The sequence below is a fragment of the Populus nigra genome, chromosome 9 (assembly GCF_951802175.1).
Source record: "Populus nigra chromosome 9, ddPopNigr1.1, whole genome shotgun sequence".
In the NCBI taxonomy this organism is placed as follows: Eukaryota; Viridiplantae; Streptophyta; class Magnoliopsida; order Malpighiales; family Salicaceae; genus Populus; species Populus nigra.
Genome location: NC_084860.1, coordinates 3,287,802 through 3,312,310, shown reverse-complemented (window position 1 = coordinate 3,312,310; position 24,509 = coordinate 3,287,802). Strand labels below are relative to the sequence as shown.

The 24,509-nt window shown below is 30.1% G+C and overlaps 2 protein-coding genes across 3 annotated transcripts; one reads left to right on the top strand and one right to left on the bottom strand.

Annotated features, from left to right (window-relative positions):
- Positions 1-9,492: 9,492 nt before the first annotated feature.
- On the bottom strand, positions 9,493-14,306 carry LOC133702630 (sphingosine kinase 1). 2 transcript variants are annotated; one of them, XM_062126935.1, is made up of 10 exons: positions 13,884-14,306; positions 13,674-13,796; positions 13,291-13,391; positions 13,076-13,148; positions 12,500-12,586; positions 12,301-12,378; positions 12,072-12,142; positions 11,172-11,468; positions 10,163-10,285; positions 9,493-9,868 (listed from the first exon to the last, which is right to left on the bottom strand). In XM_062126935.1, the coding sequence occupies exons 1-10, from the start codon at positions 14,209-14,211 to the stop codon at positions 9,671-9,673; spliced, it is 1,479 nt and encodes a 492-aa protein (XP_061982919.1). In that variant the 5' UTR covers positions 14,212-14,306; the 3' UTR covers positions 9,493-9,670. The 2 variants fall into 2 exon arrangements, with proteins under 2 accessions (XP_061982919.1, XP_061982920.1); XM_062126936.1 differs by lacking the exons at positions 13,674-13,796; positions 13,884-14,306 and having other exon boundaries at positions 13,076-13,151; positions 13,291-13,397.
- A 3,134-nt stretch (positions 14,307-17,440) lies between these two features.
- Positions 17,441-20,418, top strand: LOC133702645 (ribosomal RNA-processing protein 17-like). Its single transcript, XM_062126951.1, has 4 exons — positions 17,441-17,653; positions 17,790-17,895; positions 19,454-19,565; positions 19,958-20,418. Exons 1-4 carry the CDS (start codon positions 17,532-17,534, stop codon positions 20,206-20,208), a joined length of 591 nt encoding a protein of 196 aa, XP_061982935.1. The 5' UTR covers positions 17,441-17,531; the 3' UTR covers positions 20,209-20,418.
- The last annotated feature ends 4,091 nt before the right edge of the window (positions 20,419-24,509 follow it).

Here is a 24,509-nt window from a genome sequence, read left to right as displayed (position 1 = left end):
TGTTATTATGATCTCATAATCCAGGTTATAGATTTAATAAGTTAATCTAAGTCGTCTCAATATTTTTTTAAAAAAGAACATATAACTTATCACTTTATCAATATTTAAAAAAAATATTATCCAATATATATTATATTTTAAGTTCATGATTAATTTTTTTATAAAAAAATACATTGATAATATTTGGATTTTTTCTACATAAAATTTAATCCGACCCTTAGGATATACTAAACCAATGATCTAATTAGTATAACAATTTCATAAATCAATCAAATGGTCGGATACGGACGAGGATCCATGGACCATTCCTCTTTTATTTTTTTTATTTTTTTTTGTTTCTTTCCTAGGATAAGAACGATGTAGTGTGTGACTAGGGTAGAATTTGACCTCAAAAAGGCAACGCGGGCGAGTATTGATGGATTTTGTACTCGAGCGAGTAGCAGAGGAATACACACTCTGATGATTTCATGCATGGCCCGCCCGCGAGAGTCATGCAATCACGTAATGCCTAAGTTCTTGTGACACGGGCTTTTGCTTTTGCTGTGCTCCTTTTTACTTCCCCTTTTCAAAGTTCGATTAAATTCAAACCAGGGAGGGTGGGTTTAGTTTCTGTGTTGTACTTCCTGTTCCGTTAAATTCGGTTGGATAAAAAATTTATTAATTACGGTAGTGATTATAGTTTAAAATATTTTTTATTTAGAAATTTATTAAAATAATATTTTTTATTTTTAAAAAATTATTTTTAATATCAACACATTAAAATAATTTAAAAATATTAAAAAAAATAACAAAAAAAATTCAAAATTCAAAGGAACGCGGTTTACACCGCGTTCCCAAAAGGGCTAAAGGCTTGTTTGGAAGTGTGGTTGCGATTATTTTTAAAAGTGCTTTTTCATGTCGAAATGTATCAAAATGATGTTTTTTTATTTTTTTAAAATTTTCTTTTATATCAGCGCATCAAAACGATCCAAAACACACAAAAAATTATTTTTAAGGAACGTGATTTGCACCGCGTTCCTAAACGGTGCCTTGGTAAATTATGAAACATTGAAATAATAAAAAATGGAACTATTTTCAATATCTGGGGGGCTTTTTTTCCATATAAACTTCTTCAAAATTAAAATTAAAATCCAAAATGTTAGAAATGAATAGGGATTATAACATTATTGTCATGAGATATTGGTAAATGTTATAATCCTTCCACTAAAAAGGATTATAGCATTATTTCATTCGCATGTATATCCATCCATACATCTGCTAAATGCTAATACCTTCCATTTTCTTGTAGTTAAAACTAGAGATCCGATATAGAAACTTCTCAGGAAGATGAAAAGGTATCAATATTAGGCGAGCCACACCTTGTCTAGCATTTTCTTGTCAGCAGGGATGGCATGAGACATTGGTAAATGTGTTGGCATTTATTGTCATAAGCAAATAGAGAAATTTTAATAGTTATTGCATTGGGATATTAATGGATACAGATAGGATAAAATGGAACAAGAAAATCCCCAAAATAAACCTAAAAAATTTCCTCAAAAAAGCCCAAAAAACATTAGGCATAGGCTTAGAGAGGATACGAAGAGAGTGGATTCGATGCGGTAGCTTAAGCCTAACTCCGCATGCACCCCCGAACCCTCGTGAGCTCGGGTTTAGTAGAGTGCCTCGATCCTAATATGTTTGGGTCTAGGCAGCTCATCTAAACTCATTTCTCATCTCTAATGAATCTGATCCGAATACTCGCCAAGGGTTTTTTCAGGACCCCACGCGAGTTTTTTGGTATTTTATACTAATCCAATACAATTATTTTGAATATAATATAACTCAAAATATCATAAAGATAAAATTACACTTCAGCACCTCCTCCTCACAAAAGGATAAGATTCGCGGGCTATAAATACACCATGAATCATTTAAGTCAAATTTTCACAATCTCTTCATTCTCAATATTTTTAGCATACATATTTTTAGAGTTTATCTCTCTAAAATATCATCGCACCACCTGCAACTACCAACTACCAGTCGTCTAGCTTACCAGATACCACCTGCTATTATCATAGCTACCGGTCACCTAACTTATCAGGAACCACATACTATTACCATAGTTCTCGGTTACCATGGTTACCAATTGTCTGCCTTACCAGACATCACCTGCTACCACTTACCAACCCCCTGAGTTTTCCATATCAAGTCACCAAATACCCTGATTACAGAGAATTGATCAGATTATTTAAACTAAAAGATTAATCAAGTATCTAACACGTCAACTTTATTCATAAATATCTTAAATTTTAGGATTCATCACATATTAACAAAAAAAAAAGAGATACAAATAATATATATATATCCCTTTTAGTGGATTTAGATACGGTTTTTTCTTATTTCTTTATGTTTCATTTTCATCAAAGCCGATCTACAAAATAATTATCGATAATTACTTCTTAGATATTCTAGAAATTTCCCTACAAAATAATCCATTTTATTAGAAGTATTCATAATCTAACCCTCAAGAATTGAGATTAAGTTACTTCATGATTGAATTTTAGAATTAAACTCTTCACATATGCATTTAGCTATAAATGCAACAATTTTCTTTTTCTTTAGCCATTCATACACAAGATAATTTATAGATAAAAATCCATTTATTCTTTGAGCAAACACTACAAACGGTAGACTAAATTCTAATTGAAAATATAATAATGCTAAAATGATGATAAAATATTGTGATAGCAATGGTGGTTATGAGGTGAGGATAAAGATGGAGTAGTCATGCTAATTAAACGGGTGAATGTATAATAATGATAGCGATCATGAAAATAATAGCGGGGTTGGTCATGGAGGTGTCAATGCTAATGGTTATCGTCGTGAAGATAGTGATATTAGTTATAATAATTAAAAATATTATGAATGAATTAATGGTAATAAAATATTTTATGAAATTTAACTAAATTTAAAAATTAATTATTTTTTGTAAAATATAGAAAAACGAAAAAATATTGAGAATGCATTCTTCTATAAAATACTGCCCGCAAAATAAATCGAAAGTTTTTGCAGCACTCAAGGGTTTTGACAATAGCATCATGCATTCATCAATTCAGATTAGAAGTTAGGGCTTATAAAATGAAGGGTTCTCATACTAGTGCACTAGGAAACGAATGAGAAGCTCTCAAGTTATTGATTTTGCACAGCGGGGTAAGAATTTAGGTAGTGATTCGAGGTATTGTAGCGGTTATTTTTTAAGGTATTTTTTTATTTAAAAATATTACTAGAAAATTAATAAATGCAAATGAACACACCGATGGAAATATTTTATTAGTGAATTGCGGTGAATTTTTCTAACTGAATATTCTCTTACAGTAGCCATTAGTAAACACTGATGAAAATATCAGTGGGAAAAAAAAAATAAAAAAAAAAGATAAAAAATATTAATATTTAATTATCCGTCAATAAAAAAACTCCAATATAAAATACTAGAATCCTTAAAATAAGAACAAACATGCATATTTATCTTCTTCTTTCTTCCTCTGCAACTTCTTCTCTTCTTCTCCCAAATCTTCTATCTTTCTTCCTCTTGTCTCTCTCCTTTCTATCTTTGACCCATTATCTTGTCTTTTCTCTTTTTAACCTACATGTATGTTCTCCTCTCTTCTCCTTCAGTTTTTCAACCCATCCAAATCCTTTGACCCATCTAGAGAGTTGAAAAAAAATTTAATGTGAATGTCATCGTTTACTCCCCGATGGAATAATAGACAATTTATTTGACGTTTTTACTGATAGAAGAGAAAAATCATTGATAGAATGACATACGGTTTTTTTATTGGTGATATATTATATTCAATAATGAAAGTACCAACAAAATAAAACGGGTAAAGTTTTTTTTGACGCACTTTGTCCATCAGTAAATCTATCTGTAAAATTATTACCGATAGACTCACCGACGAGAGTTATTCCAATGGATTATTTTCATCCGTGATCACGTCGGCAAGTTTCGTGCTGATGGACTGTGAGTATAAATACCCAAAAAAAATTATATCGGTAAATCTAAAAATTATGATAGTGAAATGCATGAAAAAAAAATATTTTTTTTATTTTTAAAAAATTATTTTTAACATCAATATATCAAAACGATTCAAAAACACAAAAAAATAATAATTTCAAATAAAAATTATCAAAAAATCACAAAAAACAATTTCAACCGGAAAAACAATCTGCCGCCTTGATCTGTCTCCTTTAATTAGAAGTGGGAAAAGATGTATGTATTGTTTTCAGGATCTTTCTTTTTCTTTGTGGGGGCACTAAAAAGAATGGTCAAGTTAAGCAAAGTATAACTTAAACGATAAGAAAGAAGTTAGAGTTCAAATTACCGTTCGAAATTGTAAAAAATAAAAATAAAAATTTTTAAATTCTAAAATCACAGCGAGGCTATAGATAAATCATGATTTAAAAAAATAATAATCTTCAATAATTTGTGCTGAGAAATAACACATAAACTGTTTAAATAATAGCTAAAACCGACATGGTTAATAAAAGCTAAATCAAATAAAATCTAAAAACCTAATTAAAATAATAAATCCTTATTAAATAGAAAAATAAATAAGAATTTTCTAAAACACCAATTTCCAAGCCTAATTCAGGCATTTTTTTTATCTCTACAGGTCACAATAAACTAGCATATTTGAGAATGTGATTGCAGTTGTTTTTCAAGTGTTTTACATTTAGAAATGTATCAAAATAATATTTTTTTTATTTTTTTTAAATTATTTTTTAAATTAGAGCATCAAAATAATTTAAAAACACTAAAAAATATTAATTTAAAAAAAAATCAAAAAAATAATTTTTTTTAAAAAAATTTGAAACACAAAAATAAATAGTTATAGAATTAGATAGGTAAAAGTTACTGTGAAAATAAAAAGTTGTACATGTCACCTTTTTATTTTTTTAAAGAAACTCATTTGATTGGTTGGAATTTTTTTCTTGAAATTGGACTTGTACGTATCCTCCGTCATCAAAAAAAAAAAAAAAAAGTTTCCATTCCGACCGATTAAAGTGTATTTATGATAATGACCATCGGAAATTAAGACTGATATTGCAGGAGGTTGACTTGTCCTCAAAAAATAAGGTACAGCAGTTTAGGGTTTGGATCTCCTGCGAGTTGCTAATGATAGAGTTATGAGTTTTAATTCGGGGAACAGATTAATGTATTAAATGAACTTAAAACTTGAAATTTTATTTTTATTACTAGAATTCAAAATTAATTTAAATAAAAAACAAGATGTGTAAATCGAAGTTTTGAACATTTTAATTACTCTACTGTGTTTTCTTGAAACTCATATTTTGATTACTGATAACTCATATTTTAATTACATGCTTGCGTCATCTCGTCTCGTGCTTGAGCCGTACTTGAATTTATATTTATTGTAAAATAATATTTTAAATTAAAAAATTATCTCTTGCAAAAAAACCCTTTTAACTTCCAAAATATACTATAAAAGTGGGTGTATGAAGAATTTTTTCTTTCTTTCTCTTTTCATGTTTTAGTTTTCCTTTTAAATTTAGAATTTAGATTTATCTTACTAAGAGATATTTGAGTTATGTAATATTTATTTTACAGTCTTTGTCTAGCAATGTATCTAAACTGAGATGGTGGTATTGGAGTCTTGAAAGGTATATTACAGATATTATAATTGCACAAATAATGAGTAATAGGCCTTAAGAACAAAAGATTTATCACTGACAACAACAAAATTTCATACTTTAAGTTTTAATTTAAAAATATATATTTTTATTATTAGTATGTATGCTAGAATTTTAAATTAATATCAATTACAAGTTTGAATATATCTTTAAAGCATGTATGACATGTGTTTTTATTTTGTATGGTTATAGATTTAAACTTATATGAACTTTAGATTTTTTATAATATTCTTATTTTATGTCGTTTGCAAAACTAAACAATCTTGTTTAATTATTTAAATTTTTTGTTTTCATATTAATTCGAGTCAATTCAAAATAATAATGTTTTAAATTTTCTCTATAAAAATTAAAATAAAGTCATTTTGAATATTTTTTAAAAAATTAAACTAGAATTTACTCATATTTTTACCTAAACAACTAAGATAACGTTTGAAATTGTGATTACGGTTATTTTTTAAAGAGTTTTTTTTGTTTTTAAATGCATTAAAATAATATTTTATTATTATTTTTTATAACTTATTTTTACATTATTAAATCTAAATGATCTAAAATTATTAAAAAATTAATTGAAATAAAAAACATAAAAAGTTTTTAACAAACATAATTATTGATAAATTGAGTCAAAACTAAAGATTGATGTCATTCACTTTCAATCCAATTCAATATAAAAGCTATCTCGTACAAAGTCCCAGACAATGGATCACCGTATTGACATGACAGCTGAACGAGTTTTTATAAAAATGGCATCGGCTGCTTTTCGAGCGAAGACAAAAGATTAGCGTCAAATGATGCGCGTCCATTGGCGTGGAAATCGATCGTTTATTATTTCTCTCTCGAACCGAGTCTCTGCTGTCTTATCGTGGGGGGCCACGCCATTGGTTTTGATAATGAACAGCGGACATGGCTGCCTTCCTTCCTTCTTTCTCAGTTTTGAGGCCCATAGAGAACGGTTCACGAGAAAAAACAAGCAACAAAAGCACTTCATTTCCTTGAAAAAAGAAGAAGCAAAAACTCTCTTCGTGATCGAAACATGCTTGTGTTCTAGCCGAATCCCAGGTTTATGAAGTATCAATGCACATGAAGTGTGGTTGGGCCTTGGGGAAGTGTGTTTGTTCTTCCCTGTCATCATTCCTGGTTTGAGCTAGAGAAGATGGAGAAAGAAGCTTTTATTAATGCCCTACTTTGATTCCTTCGTTGATTGTGGATATGTGGTTATTATAGTCATGGATGATGATGGTGAAAACCGAAATCAATGGCTAATCATCCTAATCGAATTGAATGATTAGGTTTTTTTTTTTTTTGTTAAGAAATCATCATTGTTTAATTATGATTATAATTTTAAATGATAATTGAAATCTAAAGATTGATATTTATCTAAATTAATGGTGGGCGATGATTATGAATTAATTAAATTAAATAATTAAAAAGAGTGAATTTGAAATAAATTCAATGAGCATATTCATTTGAGTTTTGTTTGGTAGCACCGTTGCGTGCTGCTACCAACCAAACACTTATTTAAATGTTCAACTAATCAAAACTTATTGATAATTAAGTTAAATTGATTTTCTTTTAGTAAAATAAAAATCTATTTTTAAAAAATTATAACTAATTTTATTCAAAATAAATATTTCAAACAAAAGGATATTTGATTATTATTTCTTTTTAGTAGAAGACAGACAATTAATTTGCTGATAGAGATTTTGAGAGGTAGGGAGGGAAAGCTGAGGTTAGAACCCTAATTTATTATTCGGTTTTCACTGCTCATGGAAGGAAATGGGGGAGGGATTTGAGAGGGTTCAGAACCTTTTAACAATTCAAATTATGGTCTATATAGGCTAAGATTATATATATATATATATATATATATATATATATATATATATATATATATATATATATATATATATAAAACACATACAATCTTTACTTAGAATTAAAAATAATCTATAATCTAATAAATAATATTACATTTTTTTTAATTCTATCATTCTCTTCCTTTTTCCTTCCATTCTCTTGCATATTATTGAATTGCAATCATTCCATGCCTTCACTTATAGGTTAAATTATATTTTAATTTTTTTTCGGTTAAATTATATTTTTATTTTTTATTTTTTTAGATCATCTTAATATGTAATCAATAATAAATATTAAAAAAATATATTTTTTAATATATTTATAATTCATTAGAATTTTACATAAAAAAATCTAATCATTTTAATATTCATTAGGTTTTTTATTATCTCTTTCTTCGACTATATAAACGTGAAATCTTTACCCATTTCATCGTAAGAAAAGTTAGGTTCTAGGTATTGCTTTCGGTTGCTAGTTTAACGTCATTTTTTGTCCTTTATCAAAAATAATTTTTATTTTTAATTACAGCACTTTTTATTTTTTATTTCGTTCACAAAGTGGAAAAAAAATAACATAAAAAATGTTATTGGCAAGGACTTTTATGTCCATGTTTTTTTTTTCAATAATTCATTATGGCATTTTGTGTGTTTTGCTTATTTATTTATTTATTTAACGGAAGGGTTATTTTTGCCTTCGAGCCAAGAGCTTAAGGAGACAAATGTGTTTTTCCAGATCACTAGATTTGATATGCCAAAATTGCAATAATTCAAGGACTAAAATGACATTAAACCTCCTCCGGCTGCTCCAATGAAAATAATCTGATTAATGAAATTACATATTAATTAACTAATATTAATTTTAATTCTATGAAGGTTAATTTGCTCAGACCTCCTGAGTTAGAATTTCTGGATTAACATTTAAAATAGTTTGTTATCTTAAATATACCTATCAAGATCTCATAGAAATAACATTCAATTCATACAAGTTATTCATGGTTTAATTAAAACAATAAATTTAATATTTTTAAAAAACAACTTTTTTATTTTTTTATATTTTTAGATTTTTTTTAATATACTAATTTTAAAATATAAAATAATATATTTTTAATATATTTTTAAATAAAAAATATTTTAAAAATAATTATTATCACAGTACTAACAAATCCCAAAATAAACGTGAAATTAATCTTAATCTCCGGCAGGCATATGTTAGGTTTTGATAATGAGATATCAACAACCACTAGCAAACAAAATGCTCGACTCCCACTCAGACAAGAAAGATCCCAATCATAAGAAAGAAAGCCGGCCATCTCACCAATCGCCATGCTACTTTTCAATCACAAAAGTGCAGGTACAGGATACTGTTCTTCTTTTCCACACTCCCACTCAGACAAGAAAGATCACAGCCAGTCCACGATCCAATGCCATATGGGCATTATGTTTAGATTTTTTTGTTAGGGAACTCAAATTTAGCCTCTAAAGTATTGTTTTATTGTCAATCAAGTCTCAAATCTTTTGATTTTATCAATTTTACCTAACCCTCCATCCATCAACTACCAGTGAGATTTAGAAGATTACTTTCAATCTACATGTAATGTACACATGCTATTTAACTAAGACTTGAAGATAAGTAAATTAGTATCAATAGACGACAAATTTAGTGTCGAGATTATAAAACAGGAAAATCTTAAGCTCGAAAATATCCTTTATTTTATACTTTTGGATATATTATGGTATTAGTTGGTGAGAAATTTAAGATTTTTAGAACTTAAAACTTCCTTTTCTTGTTAATTTATCATTAATTGGGGTTAGTTTTGATGCTTTAACTCTTAAAACTTTCCTCTTTTGTTGATTATTTTGATGCTTTGGTCAAATACATGCGTTCAGATCAGACCGAATATTTTAGTATTTTAACTGTTATATTTGAGATGAAAATGATAAACTCAAAAGATTTAGAATAAAATTATGCATGAGGACTCCATTTAGGTTTTTTTTTTTTTCAGTACCGTTTGTCATTGCAGTACAACCGCAACTTTTATGGTAAAAAATGAATACACGAACCCTAGAAAGCTGCACCTTTGTGGTAAATATCAGATGGCCATGAAATGATACCCGTGTTAAACTATGGACTATTGTTGTACAGGGCAAAATAGAGTGGCCAAACCTTGATCCACTGTTATTTGAAGCTTATCATATGTCATCAGCGTCTTCTGATCATGCTTGTATGTTCCATTTCCTCTGGCCAGGACCTCGCCGTCTATGTCTATGATCCCTCCCCTGGTCGGGTCTTTGGTGCGCTGACCAGGCTCTAAAATGAATGCTTTCACCTGTAGTTTGTTTCAGAACACATGAATAGTATGGGGTTACTGAATTATGTAGAGTACGCTAGTAAAAGTTGCGTGAAAGAAAAATATAGAATGACGGCGTCAATACACATGACAATCTTCTGCCCCCATTGGAATGAGGATGGATGATGCATGTTTATGGCAAACATCTTTTTCTCCTATAGACATGTCATCCGTCATGCAAGAGAAGAAAACGAAAAGTAATGTGCCATTTTTTTGACAATTAGCATAAAACAGCACGGGCGGAACATAATGGTACTCCTTTAGTCAACTAACCTTGAGATACATGACATGTGGTGATTTGACATGACCTCCATCGCTCAAATTGGTCATTAATGCTAGCAAGCCCAACTTCGGGCAATCCTTGATGAGGATCAGGTCCAAATTACCATCTGCGAACTGCACATTAACCAGGAATGTGAGAGGGAAACTGTCATTTGTGTCTAAAGAACAGGGCAAACAGCCAAACAATGAGAAAGCATCATTTAAATCTGTCTTCTCTTAAACTCCTTCGCAGATGGGGTTCAAGCAGCAGACCAAGAGCTATAACTATGCTCATTCATGATTGAAAACTGAAGTGGAAAAACATCCAAGCCATTTATTGGCCATAAAACCAATTCTAAAAACATGTGACGCAACAAGAGAGTAATCTTAATGACCCTATAAAAGAAACAGATGAGAAGGAATGGTTTATAATGCTCAAAATATGTCAAACAAAGCAGAGGTAGATCTCATCCCAAATGACCAGGAATAGAAGAAACAAGAAATTGCACAGAATATACAGCCACTTAGCTTATTACTACAAATGATCCTATTTTAGATGGAATGAGATACAGGTGAAAACATAGTGAAAGCAGCTGTTTTTTTTTTCCTTTGCTAACACTTCATTTTGAGGGCTGACAATTTCTTATTGAGCTTTCTACTTCTACGATTCTCTTTATCTTAGCTTTCTAATTATCACAAAGCACTACCATACCGCAATTCAACAGGTGAGATAACTGGAATTCAAGAAAACACATGCATACACAACATATGAATTTGGTTTCCCATGCACAATAAGAATGCAGGACCTGTATTTCTCCAATTTCCATGTATAGTATGTTTATGTTCATGTCATTTAGCAAAAGAGTTCCTAAATTCTGTTGTATTAAACTCCATGCAAATGCTAAAACATAGATGATTGTGTGTTGGTCTATGATATAAGAAAGAGAGCAAGAGGTGGAAAACAGGAGGGGAAGCATGCTATTACATTATGCATCACATGACAAGCACAAGATAGACAAACCTTGGCATCAGGTGCTGCCATTGTACCTTCACCACCCCAAGGGACATTATGAAGCCAGACTGAAATAAACGGTCCATTAATAGTCCTCCACTCCAGATTTGTTAAGTCAACATCAGGTCCCTGGTAACTGTATTGTTCAGCCTTAACATGCTGCTCTTGGCCAGGATTGATACTACTCTGTGTGCTGGTAAATTCACCATTGTACCTGGTTGGCTCCCCATAAGCTTCGAAGCCAGGTGCAGGCACAAAAGATATGCGTCCACTGTATTGCCTCAGACATAACATTCGTTGAAGGCCCTGCACATGGAGGAGAGGAAAACAAAGTCCGACACTAATTAAATTTCTCACTACACTTGACATATTAGCCTTGATAAAATATATTTTTCCCTTCTTTAATAATATTTGACATGAGACAAAAATAACCTAAGGTATGCATGTTGATGCGGCCCATAACATCTTATTAGATAATATTATAAATAAAGCAGTTCTATTGCGAGGTTGATAATTCTTAGGCTTCTGGCAAGAGAAAGCCATCAAGAACATTGTCATAATAATATCGAGCTATTTGTTGAAATGCTCTTTTGTTTTGATTTTTGGGATTGTTTCAGTTTCTCTTTGGAAGATGACTAATTCTCCATTTGTGCAACCCTCTTACCCTTCTCTTCTGATAAAATGTCTCTTTCTTCGATAAAAAAAAAAGGGATCAGCTCTTACACAACAAATAAAAAACTACTCATTTGTTAATTTAATTTGAAAATATAAATTCTAGGCCCAAAACAATGCAATTATAATAAACTAGCAGACCAAAAAACATGCACATGCACATATCCATCAAAGTGCAAATGTACATAACAAGATAGAACACTAGGAAAGGAAAAATATACTATGAAAATAACATACATAGAAATCAAGACGGGCACTCCCCATCCACCGATATTTCTCAGACTCAATGTCAATATCTGCCACTAAACCTGAAAGAAATAGAGCAGCTAGTAAAATTGATTAAACTACAGCTTGTTGTGAAGCAAAAGCCAATTACAGATGGCATTAAATTCCAAAGCATACTATTGGGAGCATAAGAAAGTCATGATTCAACTCTAAACCAGTATTAATTGAATATTAACCATACCCCATGCAAACATCAAGACACTAAAGAATTTGGTATCTCCTTGCAAGATAGTAGCTACATCCAGTGAGCACTTATGGCCTGACAGCAAGTGAAAACATAAAACAGAAACTCATTGATCAATGAACTCCAATGAATGACAAAAGCAAAATTCTGCATATTTTAAACATGGAAAGCTTAAAGTTAAAAGGCTGTGTTCAACCTCGTATAATAGCAACCACAGCATTAGATGCTGTACATGGTTCACCAGCAGAATCCAGAGTAGATTTTACCATGCCATTTCCTGTGCCTGCATCCAGATATAATTTGTGTTAATTATCAAAACCACAAATAAGGTACTGATCTATGCAATGCAAAATCCTGAACTGCAATTTAAAATATGGAATGAAAAGATCCAAAATAGGTTACAATCATAAAAAGAACATCTAGAAAGTTACAAATAATGTTGTGGAGAAAATTATACAGCCTGTACAGTATAGATTACACAAGACTATACTTTTAGGGAGGCTTTGCTGGAGTCTGAATGCTCGGAGTTGCGTCAGCTTTGGAATTTTTGTACTCAATAGTTCAGACAACCAATTTAGAAATTTACACCTGGGTAACATTTATTAACAGGACAAAACCAAGAGCCGCTAAAATTTAACAACTTAGTAGTTCATTGATAAAGAAATTTTACAATCAGTTCCCAAGGCACACCAACCATAACTGAACCTGTGATCTATGAACAGTCCATGGCAAACAAGAATTATGCACCAAGAAAGAAACAAGAACAACAAACCTGCAGGAACCGTTCCAAGAGGCATCTTTATTGCAGCATTCCAATCTTCTCTTTCTAAAAGTCCATTTACCACCTACTAAAAAGTACAGCACTAATAAGAAAGAAAGAAAAAACACAACAACATACCAGATACTAAAAGGGTCACCGTTTAGCAATAAAACAAAAACGCAAACAACACATTTTAAACAATAACACAAAAACATAAGCCAGCTAACCTCAACGAGTATACCATCTCCACTGACACAAACAATACCATCATATTTCGTAAGGTCCATCGCGCTAACAACCTCCTTAGCATGGAGCTGATATTTAGTTTCTGACAACATAATCATCATCAATAACACAAACAAAAGCAAAACTTTTTACCTGATGCTACATTCCACAAACACAAACCAGTAACGCAGACTATCGAGCTCATCCGTGGAACCCACTAATCGAGGTGCTACATTATTCATTTTATTGAAACAATACATTCACCGCTATTCGATTTTAATAAAAAGAAGAAGAAGAAGAAGAAGCAATACCTCTAGCATTACTCAATCAATCACAAACAAAAAACATGTCATCAATAATAATCAATACACAGATAATTTTCTACCTTGAACTGTAATTTGGACATCAGCATCTTCAAGCAAAGGTTTAACCACATCAAAATATATCTTCAAAGCCGATTTCTTCCCTCCAAATGGATTGACAAATATAAACAACCTCTTCGGCCTCCCTATCATCACGCAAAAACAACAACAAAATCAATTAACTAATTATTATTAACTAATAATTAATTAAGAGGCAGTTACTCATTAATTACCTAAAGAATTAATGTAATCACGGAGATGTTGACACCAAAGGTACAGTGATTCATCACTTAACGGTTCAAAAACAAAATCCTTCCTCACCAGAGCTCCTGCGGATGCGGAACAGAAGATTCCGTCTCGTTTTTCTGTAACTGCTTTGATTATTATTTTGGATCCTTGAATTGTGAATCCAAGCACCTCTTTTTCCACGGTCAGACTATGTTGACCTTTCTCCGTCGTCCACTGGAGCTCTCCTTCTGTTGTTAGAGTTAACGGGGTTAGATTTCCGTTGACCTTTACCTGGTCTGATATTATTGAGCTGTCTCCTTGTTGATTCTCCATATCTGACGTCTCCTTCTGTTTGCTTGTTTGGTTGTTTGGGGGATGGAAGCAAGCAAGCTGAGTGCGTTCTGACTGGGCTGGTTATTTTGTTGAGTGTTACCGCAGTGTTTTTGGACTGCAGCAGATTTTAATTTTTTTTAGAAATATATTAAAATATTATTTTTTTATTTTTCAAAAATTATTTTTATATCAATGTATTTAAAAACATTAAAAAATATTATCTAAACTAAAAAAATTAATTTTTTTAAAACAATATAGTTAAACTCCTATTTAAAACACCTCTGAATTATATTTTATTCCTGTTGTTTTCAAAAAATGATAACTTAATCTCTAAATCATATATTCACCAGAGTTGACCATCGATTATTATTTATTTATTGGTACATAAGAAATAGCTAGGAAAAAAAAAATATTAGAAGCCCCTGATGCTCGGAGGATGAGGAGGAGAGTCTCGTGATAACTCCGAATTTAGCAACTTAATATAATGAGTATGGTAATTACAAAAACTATATCAAGATTATAAATAAATATTAAAAGGTAACGGTTGATATATTGATTAAGCTGTTTCAAAAGAAGAAGGAAAGTTAATGTGCCCCAAGAGACACAATATTATTCACAACTAATGTGATATGCGGCTTCACCGCGAATCAGATATTTTTATTTAATTAATTTGTTAATATTTAATTTTATTAAATGAACCGATTAATTGTTTAACTTAATAAGGTAAATTGATCAATTACTTGTTCATTTATGATGAACATCTGAAAATTTTATAGAAATCAGTAAATCGATTGATTTAACCAATCCAAATCAGTTATTGATGAGATTGTAACAACTATATACAATTAATTTTTGATATATATATATAACTTGTCTAATTATAAAATTATGAATGTAATCTAAATCTATATGATATGAAAGCTATTATAAGTTTAAAAACATATCAAAATCATTAATTATTGTTTATATACTCTAATTAGTACTATTACAACCTTTATATTCTAGCATACAAGTATTTTATCTCATATTTACTATACTTAAACACCTTTAAATCTTTTAAATGCTATCTAGCGAGATATAGAGATATTAGAACATTGAATTGTACTATCAATTTTATTAAAAGAGTTAATTGTGATACCAAAGTCACTATTGTAAACCTTAAAAAGTTGGGTGATACTGTTAGCATTGGTTAGGTGCCTTTTATTTTAAAATATTTATCTAGTTGCTTCGCAGATCAATTTTCATTATAGCACGATTAAATTAAAAAATATTTCAAAAAACAAAGCAATTAAATCTAATTGGGTTTATAATCGAAACTGTGGGTTTGACATGTCAATCTAAGTTGATCCAAGACGTTATTCTCTTAGCATACAGAAAGAAAGGGTTAGAACAACATGGTCTTGAATTTTCTTCTTAAATCAAACTAGGTTTTGACCTAATCATGTTTTTTTCAGTTAGGTTGATTGGGTTATATCGAGTTAACTTCTATTTGGTTTTATTTAAAACTTGAGACGAGTCATCTTCATATTAATCTATTGAGCTGGACTGAGTTTAGCATCACTTTTAAAAAGTCTTCCGCATCGACATGCCCCGTGATGTATTGTTTTTATATTATTTTAATATATTTATGTTTAATTTATCAAATTATTATTATATTTTAATTAAATTTTGATTTTACTGCGATGATAAGATGTTGTTTAAACAATAAATATTATGGTAAAATAATTAGAAAACAATGGTGCGCGTTAATAAAGTAAAAAAAAGTTTACCTATAAAGATGCCTTTCTTATTCTTATTTCAAATGGTCAAATTTTTTATTTGTTTTTATTTCTTTTAATTTTTATTAAATAACAAAGAAAAAAAAATAAGGAAAGGAGGAATCATATTAGCAAATTACTTTTTTTATGGAATTTAATAAATTACCATTCTTATAAAAACAATTACCTTATGATTAAATAAAAAAAATAAAAGGGTTTCTCCTACATGATATTAAATATTTTAATTTATATCTATCTTTAAATTTCATTACTTAGTCTTTAATTACTTAGCATTAACAACTCTTTTTAACATTTATTTACAAGTATGGTTTTTATTTATTAAACATACAGTCATACACATTAGTTTTTAGTTTATAATTAAATTTTTTTCTTAGTACAAGGAAACATTTATGGGCTTGGGGCCATCATTTATGGGCCTGGGAATTGTCTTGAAAGTCGGCTAGAATTTATTTCCACCACACACATTGAACTTTCTTTTGGAACCAAAAGGAGTTAATTTGATGGAAGGTGCGAGCCTCACATCTTTATTTTTCATAATAAATTATTATAACATCCATGTCATTTGCACATAATTGCTCGGATTTTTAATCATTTTATTTTATTTTTAATTTTTATTATTATACTAATCATTTTATATTTGATAAAAGTCTCAATAACATATGGATGGATTACCTATTTGAGAAAAAAAAATAGGTTCTTTTAATAGAACTTTTTACAAATAGATGTAAGCTAGATTTCATTTTAAAAATATATTTGCTTGGATTTTGTTTTAAATTAAAATCCTTCTTTAATAAAAATTAAGAATTTATAATTTATTAGATTATAATTTATGCTATCTTTTTTTTCTTCTTAAAAGTCACTTCAAGTTTTTTTTAATCCATGCTTTCAGCTTTATATTATTTTTATTTAATTTTGAACCATGATCAACAGTTAAAAACTATTTTTTAAAAATTATTTATACCAACAAAACCTTAATGTAAAAAAAGTTAGTCAAACAAATATCTGTTTGATATTAAGATTAAACTTATTTTGTTGTCAAAATTTAAATTTTATTTTACTTTAAATTAAAATATTTTAATGTTTTTAAATTGTCAGACTTGCTGATATTAAAAATTAATTAAATGATATTTTAATATATTTTTAAATAAAATATACTTTAAAAATAATTTTTATCACATTTTCCAACAAATGCAAAAGAATTAAAAAGCTGTTCTCTCAAGAAAAAAATCTTTTAGGTCATCGAAGTTCATACCTTTCCTTCATGAAATAATGAAATAAAATAAAATAGATCTCTTTTTTTCCAATTAGGAGAGGACTAGTCAAATTCTTTTTTTTTTTTCATTAAGTAAAAGAAAAAAACTGCAATAAAGCCCATCCAAATGAATGGGCCCACATAGATGATTAGGCCCAACGCTTCCAAACCGAGAAATAAACCGACTCTTAACCCAAAACCAGTTCGATAAACCTCAAGCTCTCTCCATGTAAGTTCGAAACCCTACATGGACCAGACAGACTCACCTACAAAACAGCTTTGAAGCTACCATGAAAGGTGAAATCGAGGACAATGGAGCAATACAGATACCGCCAACTCGAGTTGGGCACATAAAGAAACGAGTTCTTAAGAACAAAGGTGTGTCTGTCTCTTTCAACGAGAAAGATCTCAGGTACTACATACAATGTTTCTTCATATTTTCTGTTGTTGCTGTTGCTTTGCTTATGTTGTGGTAATAATTCGAGAGAGTTATTGTTCAACATGGTTTGTTGATGGGATTAGTGAAATGGGATTTTGATTTTGTTAAGGGATTATGTTACTGGGTTTCATAAGAGGAAGAAGAAGAGGAGAAAGGAAGCAATTAAACAACAAGAGGTGAAGTTAAGGCACAAGCGTATCGCGGCACGCAAACAGGTTCTTAAAAGGATTCCAATTGATTGTTCTTTATTTTTTATGATAGCAAGTTGAATTGAAGGCATGGTAAACAAAATGAATGAATGGTCTCATTTTGAAGGTGTTGGTATTTGTCATGTGACAATCTGTTTGTCTGTTTTTGGTAAGATTGGGTGGAAAGTTGTGTGCTGTATCATTCCCTGGACACATCCAATTCCTGTGTGGTTGTATTAGAGGTTGAGAACATGTTTCTTTTGGCTACAATTTAGAGACAGAGGTGCCTCATTCTAGATATGGTTTTCTTTGAATGAGAATAATAAATAATGGGAAGACTGAAGGGTCCTCCATGATGTTTCTTCTTGTAAATAGGATGAGTTTCTAATTTGTCAGATAAGAAACCCTAGCCTGGTCGCTGGTGACCTGCATTTATGGTCAATCTGATATATAAACAAATACTTCTTTGAAAATACACAATAGGTCAGACAGGAAGCTGAAGTTCTTTATTTGTTTAGTATATGGAGAGCACTTTTCTGTTATTGTGGCATGTTTTCAGTTCCACAACCACCACAGCTTACCAAACTAGCATTCGCCCAAATGGTCATGAAGATATAGGGAGGAAAGTCTTCTATTAGAGATTGGTCTGGCACCTGTGAAATAATAAAAACAAACAAAACTCCGATCCTCTTACAATTCCAAAGAGGAAAAAATTTCTCAATTTCTGGTAATTAACACTGATGAGGATGATATATCCTATCTTGCTCTCTGTTCCTTGGAGCAGTGAGTGTTTTTGGATTCTTTTGTTCCTTACATACCCTCATATAAGCTTAATGACACCTTTGACAGCTGAGCTTCAATTAGCATTTCATCTTAATCCTGAGCCCCCGTACTTTAGCAAGATGATTTGCCATCATTTGGTTCATCTAATGCACAGAATTGGTGCATGCTACAGAGCTTGTCTTTTTCTCAAAAACTTCCCCACCACGAGTCCAACATGTGTGTGCTTGGTTTTATAGCCATTAACATGCTGACAAATGCCAACACATTACAAGAATTTATTTGGGTTGAGAGGCATCCTATTCTACTTTATGCGTTGATGGGTACTCCCTAACTTCTCTGTCCAATCAACGCGTGAGCAGCTGAGCTTTAGTAAAATGTCTAATCAGCAATCACCCTTATGCCAAGTTAGCAGTTTATGAAATGACAATAAAATAAGGGGAATGGACCTTTTGCTTTGCTAGGATGCAGTCTGTAAGGCAATGGTCCCTGCAACATTATAAGATGGACCCTGTTAATTACTGTAAACATAAGATTTTATTAACGATGCATTATTCTGTAATTTAAAATGTTTTGAATGCGCGTAATGTGTTCTTGGCTTTGTGGTTTGAAAAAGTAGACTTAAGGAAAGTTGCAAATTGTAGCTTTTCGTAACTATGGTTTTAAGAGAATTTTCAGTGGGATCTAGTGTCACCTTTTCTGGGACAGGGCTTGGTGCGTATGGGCTATGACCTGAGAGGAAGTTGAGGAACTTCATTTCCTGAGTTTTGATTGTCCTGACTTTGCCACCTAACTTTTGTTGTAGAGGAAACTGGAAAAAGAACTTGCTTTAAATGGAGGAGCTCCACCAGCTGCTGATGAAAGCGATAACTATGGAGAAGATGATGAAGAAATTGAGCCAATTGCATCAATAAGTGGTATTTTCATAAACTTCCAGCTTATGTCGAGAAAAGCATGCTGCATGGAAACTATTGATTTACAAAGCCTTATGCTTATGCATCTTCAGATTCAACCTCCCTTTGGGGCTAACTTTTCTGGTTCTTGGGGTAATTTTGGTTTATAGAAATGGTTGGTAACCATTCCAATGGATCACAATCACTCCCTTCATGATGGTTTCTTCTGTGATCATCGCACACTGCCAATCCAATGCAATAATAGCATGAGATGATTGTTGCTTGAGGTTACTTCTAACCATATAGTATGTTTAGAGTGCTTGCAACATAGGAGCGTGTCGTTTCTCCATCTATTTCTGCTATAGCTAAAGCACTATAATCATTAATTTGGTTTTGGGATTTGTTTGTGGCAAAAGGGACAACAAAGTACGACAATGGGGACATGCAAGTTACTGTGACCACCAGCGAGATTTCACGTGAAGACGAGGATGGCCATAGTGAAAAGACACAAGTGACAGTGCCAAGGTTGAATGAAGCTGATAAATCGCACAAGTTATCCGTGAGCAAAAAGAATTCATTCAAGAAAGTTTTGAAACACAAATCACGGTCAAAGCCACAAAACAAAAGGGACAGAAAGAAGGGAAAGACGAATACCAAGAAGCGGTAGTTTATACTTTATAGTCTATCTTCTTGCGAATCATGGGTTCAAACTGTGCTTTCTATTATTAAAATACAGTCTAACAGAGGCCAATTGCTGAGACGTTATGTTAGTCCATGTAGAAAATTGGTTCTTTTCAGCATTTTGTATTGTGAAAGATATCAGAGATTTTTGGTGGCAGTTCTATCATATCAGAGATTTTTGGTGGCAGTTCTATCATTGAAGCCTTTCTATCTACCCTCCTTTGTTTTCACTCAAAATTTAATGGCCAACATAAATGATGGCTCGGGTAGAGTACATCTGTTCTTGTGTAGTTTTCTGTCGGTGGTTATGCTCGTGTACCATGTTGTTATATTCGAATTTTACCACTGTGCTGCTGTCTGATGGCAACATCATAGCTACAACTGTACGATAAATTTAGCGATGAGTCTATAGTTTGGTGGGGATTGGGAAAATTTTCCTTTTCTGGTGGGGTTGGCTGTGTGATTTGAAACTTTCTGATGACAAGGTACATTGAGAATTCCTTCCTTTTTTATGTTTTTATTTTCTCAACGAGAGAACTAGTCAATAAAAAGGCAATTATAGACACCTTTGGAGATTTAAAATGGATCTTCTAGCATGATTGCATGATCATTTTGGGTTTAATACGAGGTAAGTACATGACAAAGAACTCTAATATAATATCAAAGCTGGTTTGAAGACATTGGAATTGTGTTCAAGAATATACCACCTCATTTCTTTCTCGATCTTGTGCGAAATTATTCACAACACTAGAAGTTATATTCTCTCTTTCTTCACATAAAATTAAAATTTATGAGTAATTTTTACAATAAATCCTATGTTGATGTAATTAGAAGTAATGCAATTTCTAATACATACAAACAATTTCTTCAACCCTTCTATCCCTCCTATTTCACATGACAAATTTGTGTTTTTTTTTTTGGCCTTTGGACTCTTGCAAATGAAGAAACCGTTTAAGAGAATGATAACTTTTGTTTTTGGTACTTTTTAAAGTGTGTTTTCTTTGAAAAAAAATATTAAATTGATATTTTTTTTAGTTTTTTTTTGTGATTTTAATGTATTGATATTAAAAATAAAAAAATCTAAAAAATTATTTTAATATATTTTAAAATAAAAAATATTTTTCAAAAGCATCTACGTACCTTATATAAACAAAAAGAAAAAAGAAAGAGGAATTGGTGGACCCTTCCTTGTCACGAGTCATTAGATTAGCCATGTATAATTAGATTGGATTCTGCTGAATGAGGTTGAATTTTTTTGTGTAAAATAATAATGTTTAGATATTGAAATAAGATAAAAAAAAAAGAAATAAAAAACTAGACATGACAAATCTTGAAACATGCTAATTAAGGTTTAGTTAAGCCAAACCCGCGATCGATATTATGTGATTAAATAACATGATAAAAAAATAAAAATAATTATAAAGCTTTTAAAGAAAAGCTTGTGATAATTTTTTAAACTTGTAACCCAAGTCATTAAACTGAAAGCACCTAATTTAGAAAAATCACGAAGTTTAATTCTCAAACAATAAAATATTGAAGGATGAGATTGAAAAAAAATAATTTAATTATACAAAAAAGATTTTAAAAAATAGTAATTAAAAGAATGAGTATCAAAATTAAAATACAAAATAAATTATATATATAATTGAATGGTGAAATTGAGAAAAAAAAACTAATTTAGTAAAAGGATGAAAGAAAATTAAAAAAAACGATGATCAAAATTGACATGAAAAATAAAAATAATGTTGTAATTAAAGGGTGAGCTTGAAAAGAATAATAACTTTTACAAAAGGATTAGGAAAAAAAATTAAAATCAAAATAATAAGAATCAAATTGAAAAATATAATACCATCAATTTGAAATTGAAGAATTGAATTGAAAAATACTAAAACTTTTACAAAAGACCAAGGAAAAAAAATAAAAATTCAAAGAATAAGGACCACATTGGAGAATAAATTTTTTGGCAAATTGAGATTGAAGGATGAAATTGAAAACAAATAAAACTTCTATAAAAAAATAAAGAAAAAAAAATAAAAATTCAAAGAATAAGGACCACATTGGAGAATAAATTTTTTGGCAAATTGAGATTGAAGGATGAAATTGAAAACAAATAAAACTTCTATAAAAAAATAAAGAAAAAAAAATAAAAATTCAAAGAATAAGGACCACATTGGAGAATAAATTTTTTGGCAAATTGAGATTGAAGGATGAAATTGAAAACAAATAAAACTTCTATAAAAAAATAAAGATAAAAAAATAGAAATTAGAAGAATAAGGACTTAAGTTGAAATACCAACAACCAAGAGAGTTAACCTATACGTTTTTAAGAGGAAAGAGAGAAAAGAAAGGGAAAAAAAGAAGGTCAATTGGTACCACACCGTACCACCACCGGTGACGCTCACAATATCATCAAGAAGAGGGCATGATGGTGATTTCATCCAGATAATGGAAATGTGTTTCACTGCATGCACATCCCTAAAGGTGCGGACGCTTCCCACGAGCACCAACGTTTTCTTGTTTTTATTTAGCTAAATACAAAATTTCCCTTGAGTTGAATTTATCACAAAATCTAAATGAAAAACCAAAACTGCCCCTTGACCTCAAGTTTAAATTTTTTAGCTTCAAGAGTATTTTTATCATTTTACCGTACATTTTTATTATTTAATATATTTTTTATATTTGTGAAAATACCAAATTGCCTCTTAAATTAAATTATAATAACCAAAACACCATTGTGAAAATACAAAAACATCCTTTCACGCTATTTTTAATTTTTTTGCTTTCAAGTGTGTTTTGATCGTTTTATTGTGCACTCAATATGAAAAAAAAACTTAAAACCCATTTGGTATTGTGATAATAATTGTTTTTCAAAGAGTTTTTTTCTTAGAAATGCATCAAATAATATATTTTTATATTTTTAAAATTTATTTTTGATACCTGCACATCAAAGTAATTTGAAAAAACAAAAAAAAATTGAAGTGAAGAAAAAAATTAAAAAAATCATTTTTTTCAAAAGCGTTTTTAAAACATAAAAACAAATGGACTTTTAGTTTTTACTGATCAATTTGAAAATGACAAATGGACCATAAGAAAAGATTTCAATGCCCTTGTAAATCAATGTAATTTTTTTGGGTGAAGGGGTGAAAAACAATTACACTATTTTTAAGTGAATGGTGTACATGTTTTTATAACTTTAAGGGTACTTGAGAGTCTGGTAGTGGTTGCTTTTTAAAGTATTTTTTTTGTTTATAAATACATCAAAATAATTATTTTTGACATCATTACATCAAATTGAAAATAAAAAAAAATTAATTTCGACTAACCTATGTTTAGGTTGCAATTCTAAACGGGGGATTTTATCTCCAACACCGCCATTTAATTGAATCAATCTAGCCCAAATTGAGTTTCTCGTTGATTTACCACTTTAAACCAATTTAATAACTATGCATTAAACCCAACAAATAATTAATTGAATATAAAACCTAAAATGTGTGAGGTTTTCATTATAGGATGTGATGAAAGACTTTTTTAATTGTAGTAATGCATTCATTATTTTGGTATTTAAAGTGTTTTTCCACTTTAGTCGATAACTTTTTTTTTCGAGTTATTCTTTTTACATTGTATTGAATGAGAATTGAACTTGATAATTTATTTTGATTTATTTTCTATAAAATTATTACGGTGTCAAAAAAAGTCTTGGTATTATGTTGTTGTTCGACTTTACAAGAAAAATCGGTTTTATTGCTTGTAAGAAAATGAAACTAATGGATCAAAATTGACAATGAGATAAAAATAAAATCTTTTTTTCCAACATCATTCACGGGGTATTTTTTCAGTAATTGTTTCCTCCAGAGTTTTGTAAATCTCATTTTTCATTCCTTTAGTTTGAAACTTTTATTTTTTTAATTCAAAATTTTATTTTGTTCATATTTTAGTCTATAAGTTCAAGAAAGGTTAGAGATAATTGTTGGAAAACGATAGAGAAGAGATAAAATTGTTAGTTATTTACATTCCAACAATAAAAAAAATGATCTTGCTATCAATTAGTTCCATTTGATGAGATGAGTTTTAATTAGGTGTTTTTGACCCCTAATATCATTGGAAAAAGTTTATAATGGCTTGGAACTGTTTTTTCTTTTCAAGTTGATTTTTTATTTTTTATCAATTAAATGATGCTTTTATATTAGATATGAGTTTATTGAGGTTTATGATGTATTTCTTTATGTGTTTTCAAGTGGAAAAGGAGTTGAAAATAGATCTTTTGGAATTGTTTTTTCTTTTCAAGTT

Excerpts from the sequence above, each read along its gene's own strand:
- LOC133702630 (XM_062126935.1), bottom strand. The coding sequence starts at position 14,211 with ATGGAGAATCAACAAGGAGACAGCTCAATAATATCAGACCAGGTAAAG. Across the intron at positions 12,587-13,075 it reads TCTTGGAACGGTTCCTGCAG|GCACAGGAAATGGCATGGTA; the intron begins GTTTGTTGTTCT and ends ATCTGGATGCAG. Across the intron at positions 11,469-12,071 it reads GTGCCCGTCTTGATTTCTAT|GGCCTTCAACGAATGTTATG; the intron begins GTATGTTATTTT and ends CTCCATGTGCAG.
- LOC133702645 (XM_062126951.1), top strand. The coding sequence starts at position 17,532 with ATGAAAGGTGAAATCGAGGACAATGGAGCAATACAGATACCGCCAACT. Across the intron at positions 17,896-19,453 it reads GTATCGCGGCACGCAAACAG|AGGAAACTGGAAAAAGAACT; the intron begins GTTCTTAAAAGG and ends CTTTTGTTGTAG. Across the intron at positions 19,566-19,957 it reads GCCAATTGCATCAATAAGTG|GGACAACAAAGTACGACAAT; the intron begins GTATTTTCATAA and ends TTGTGGCAAAAG.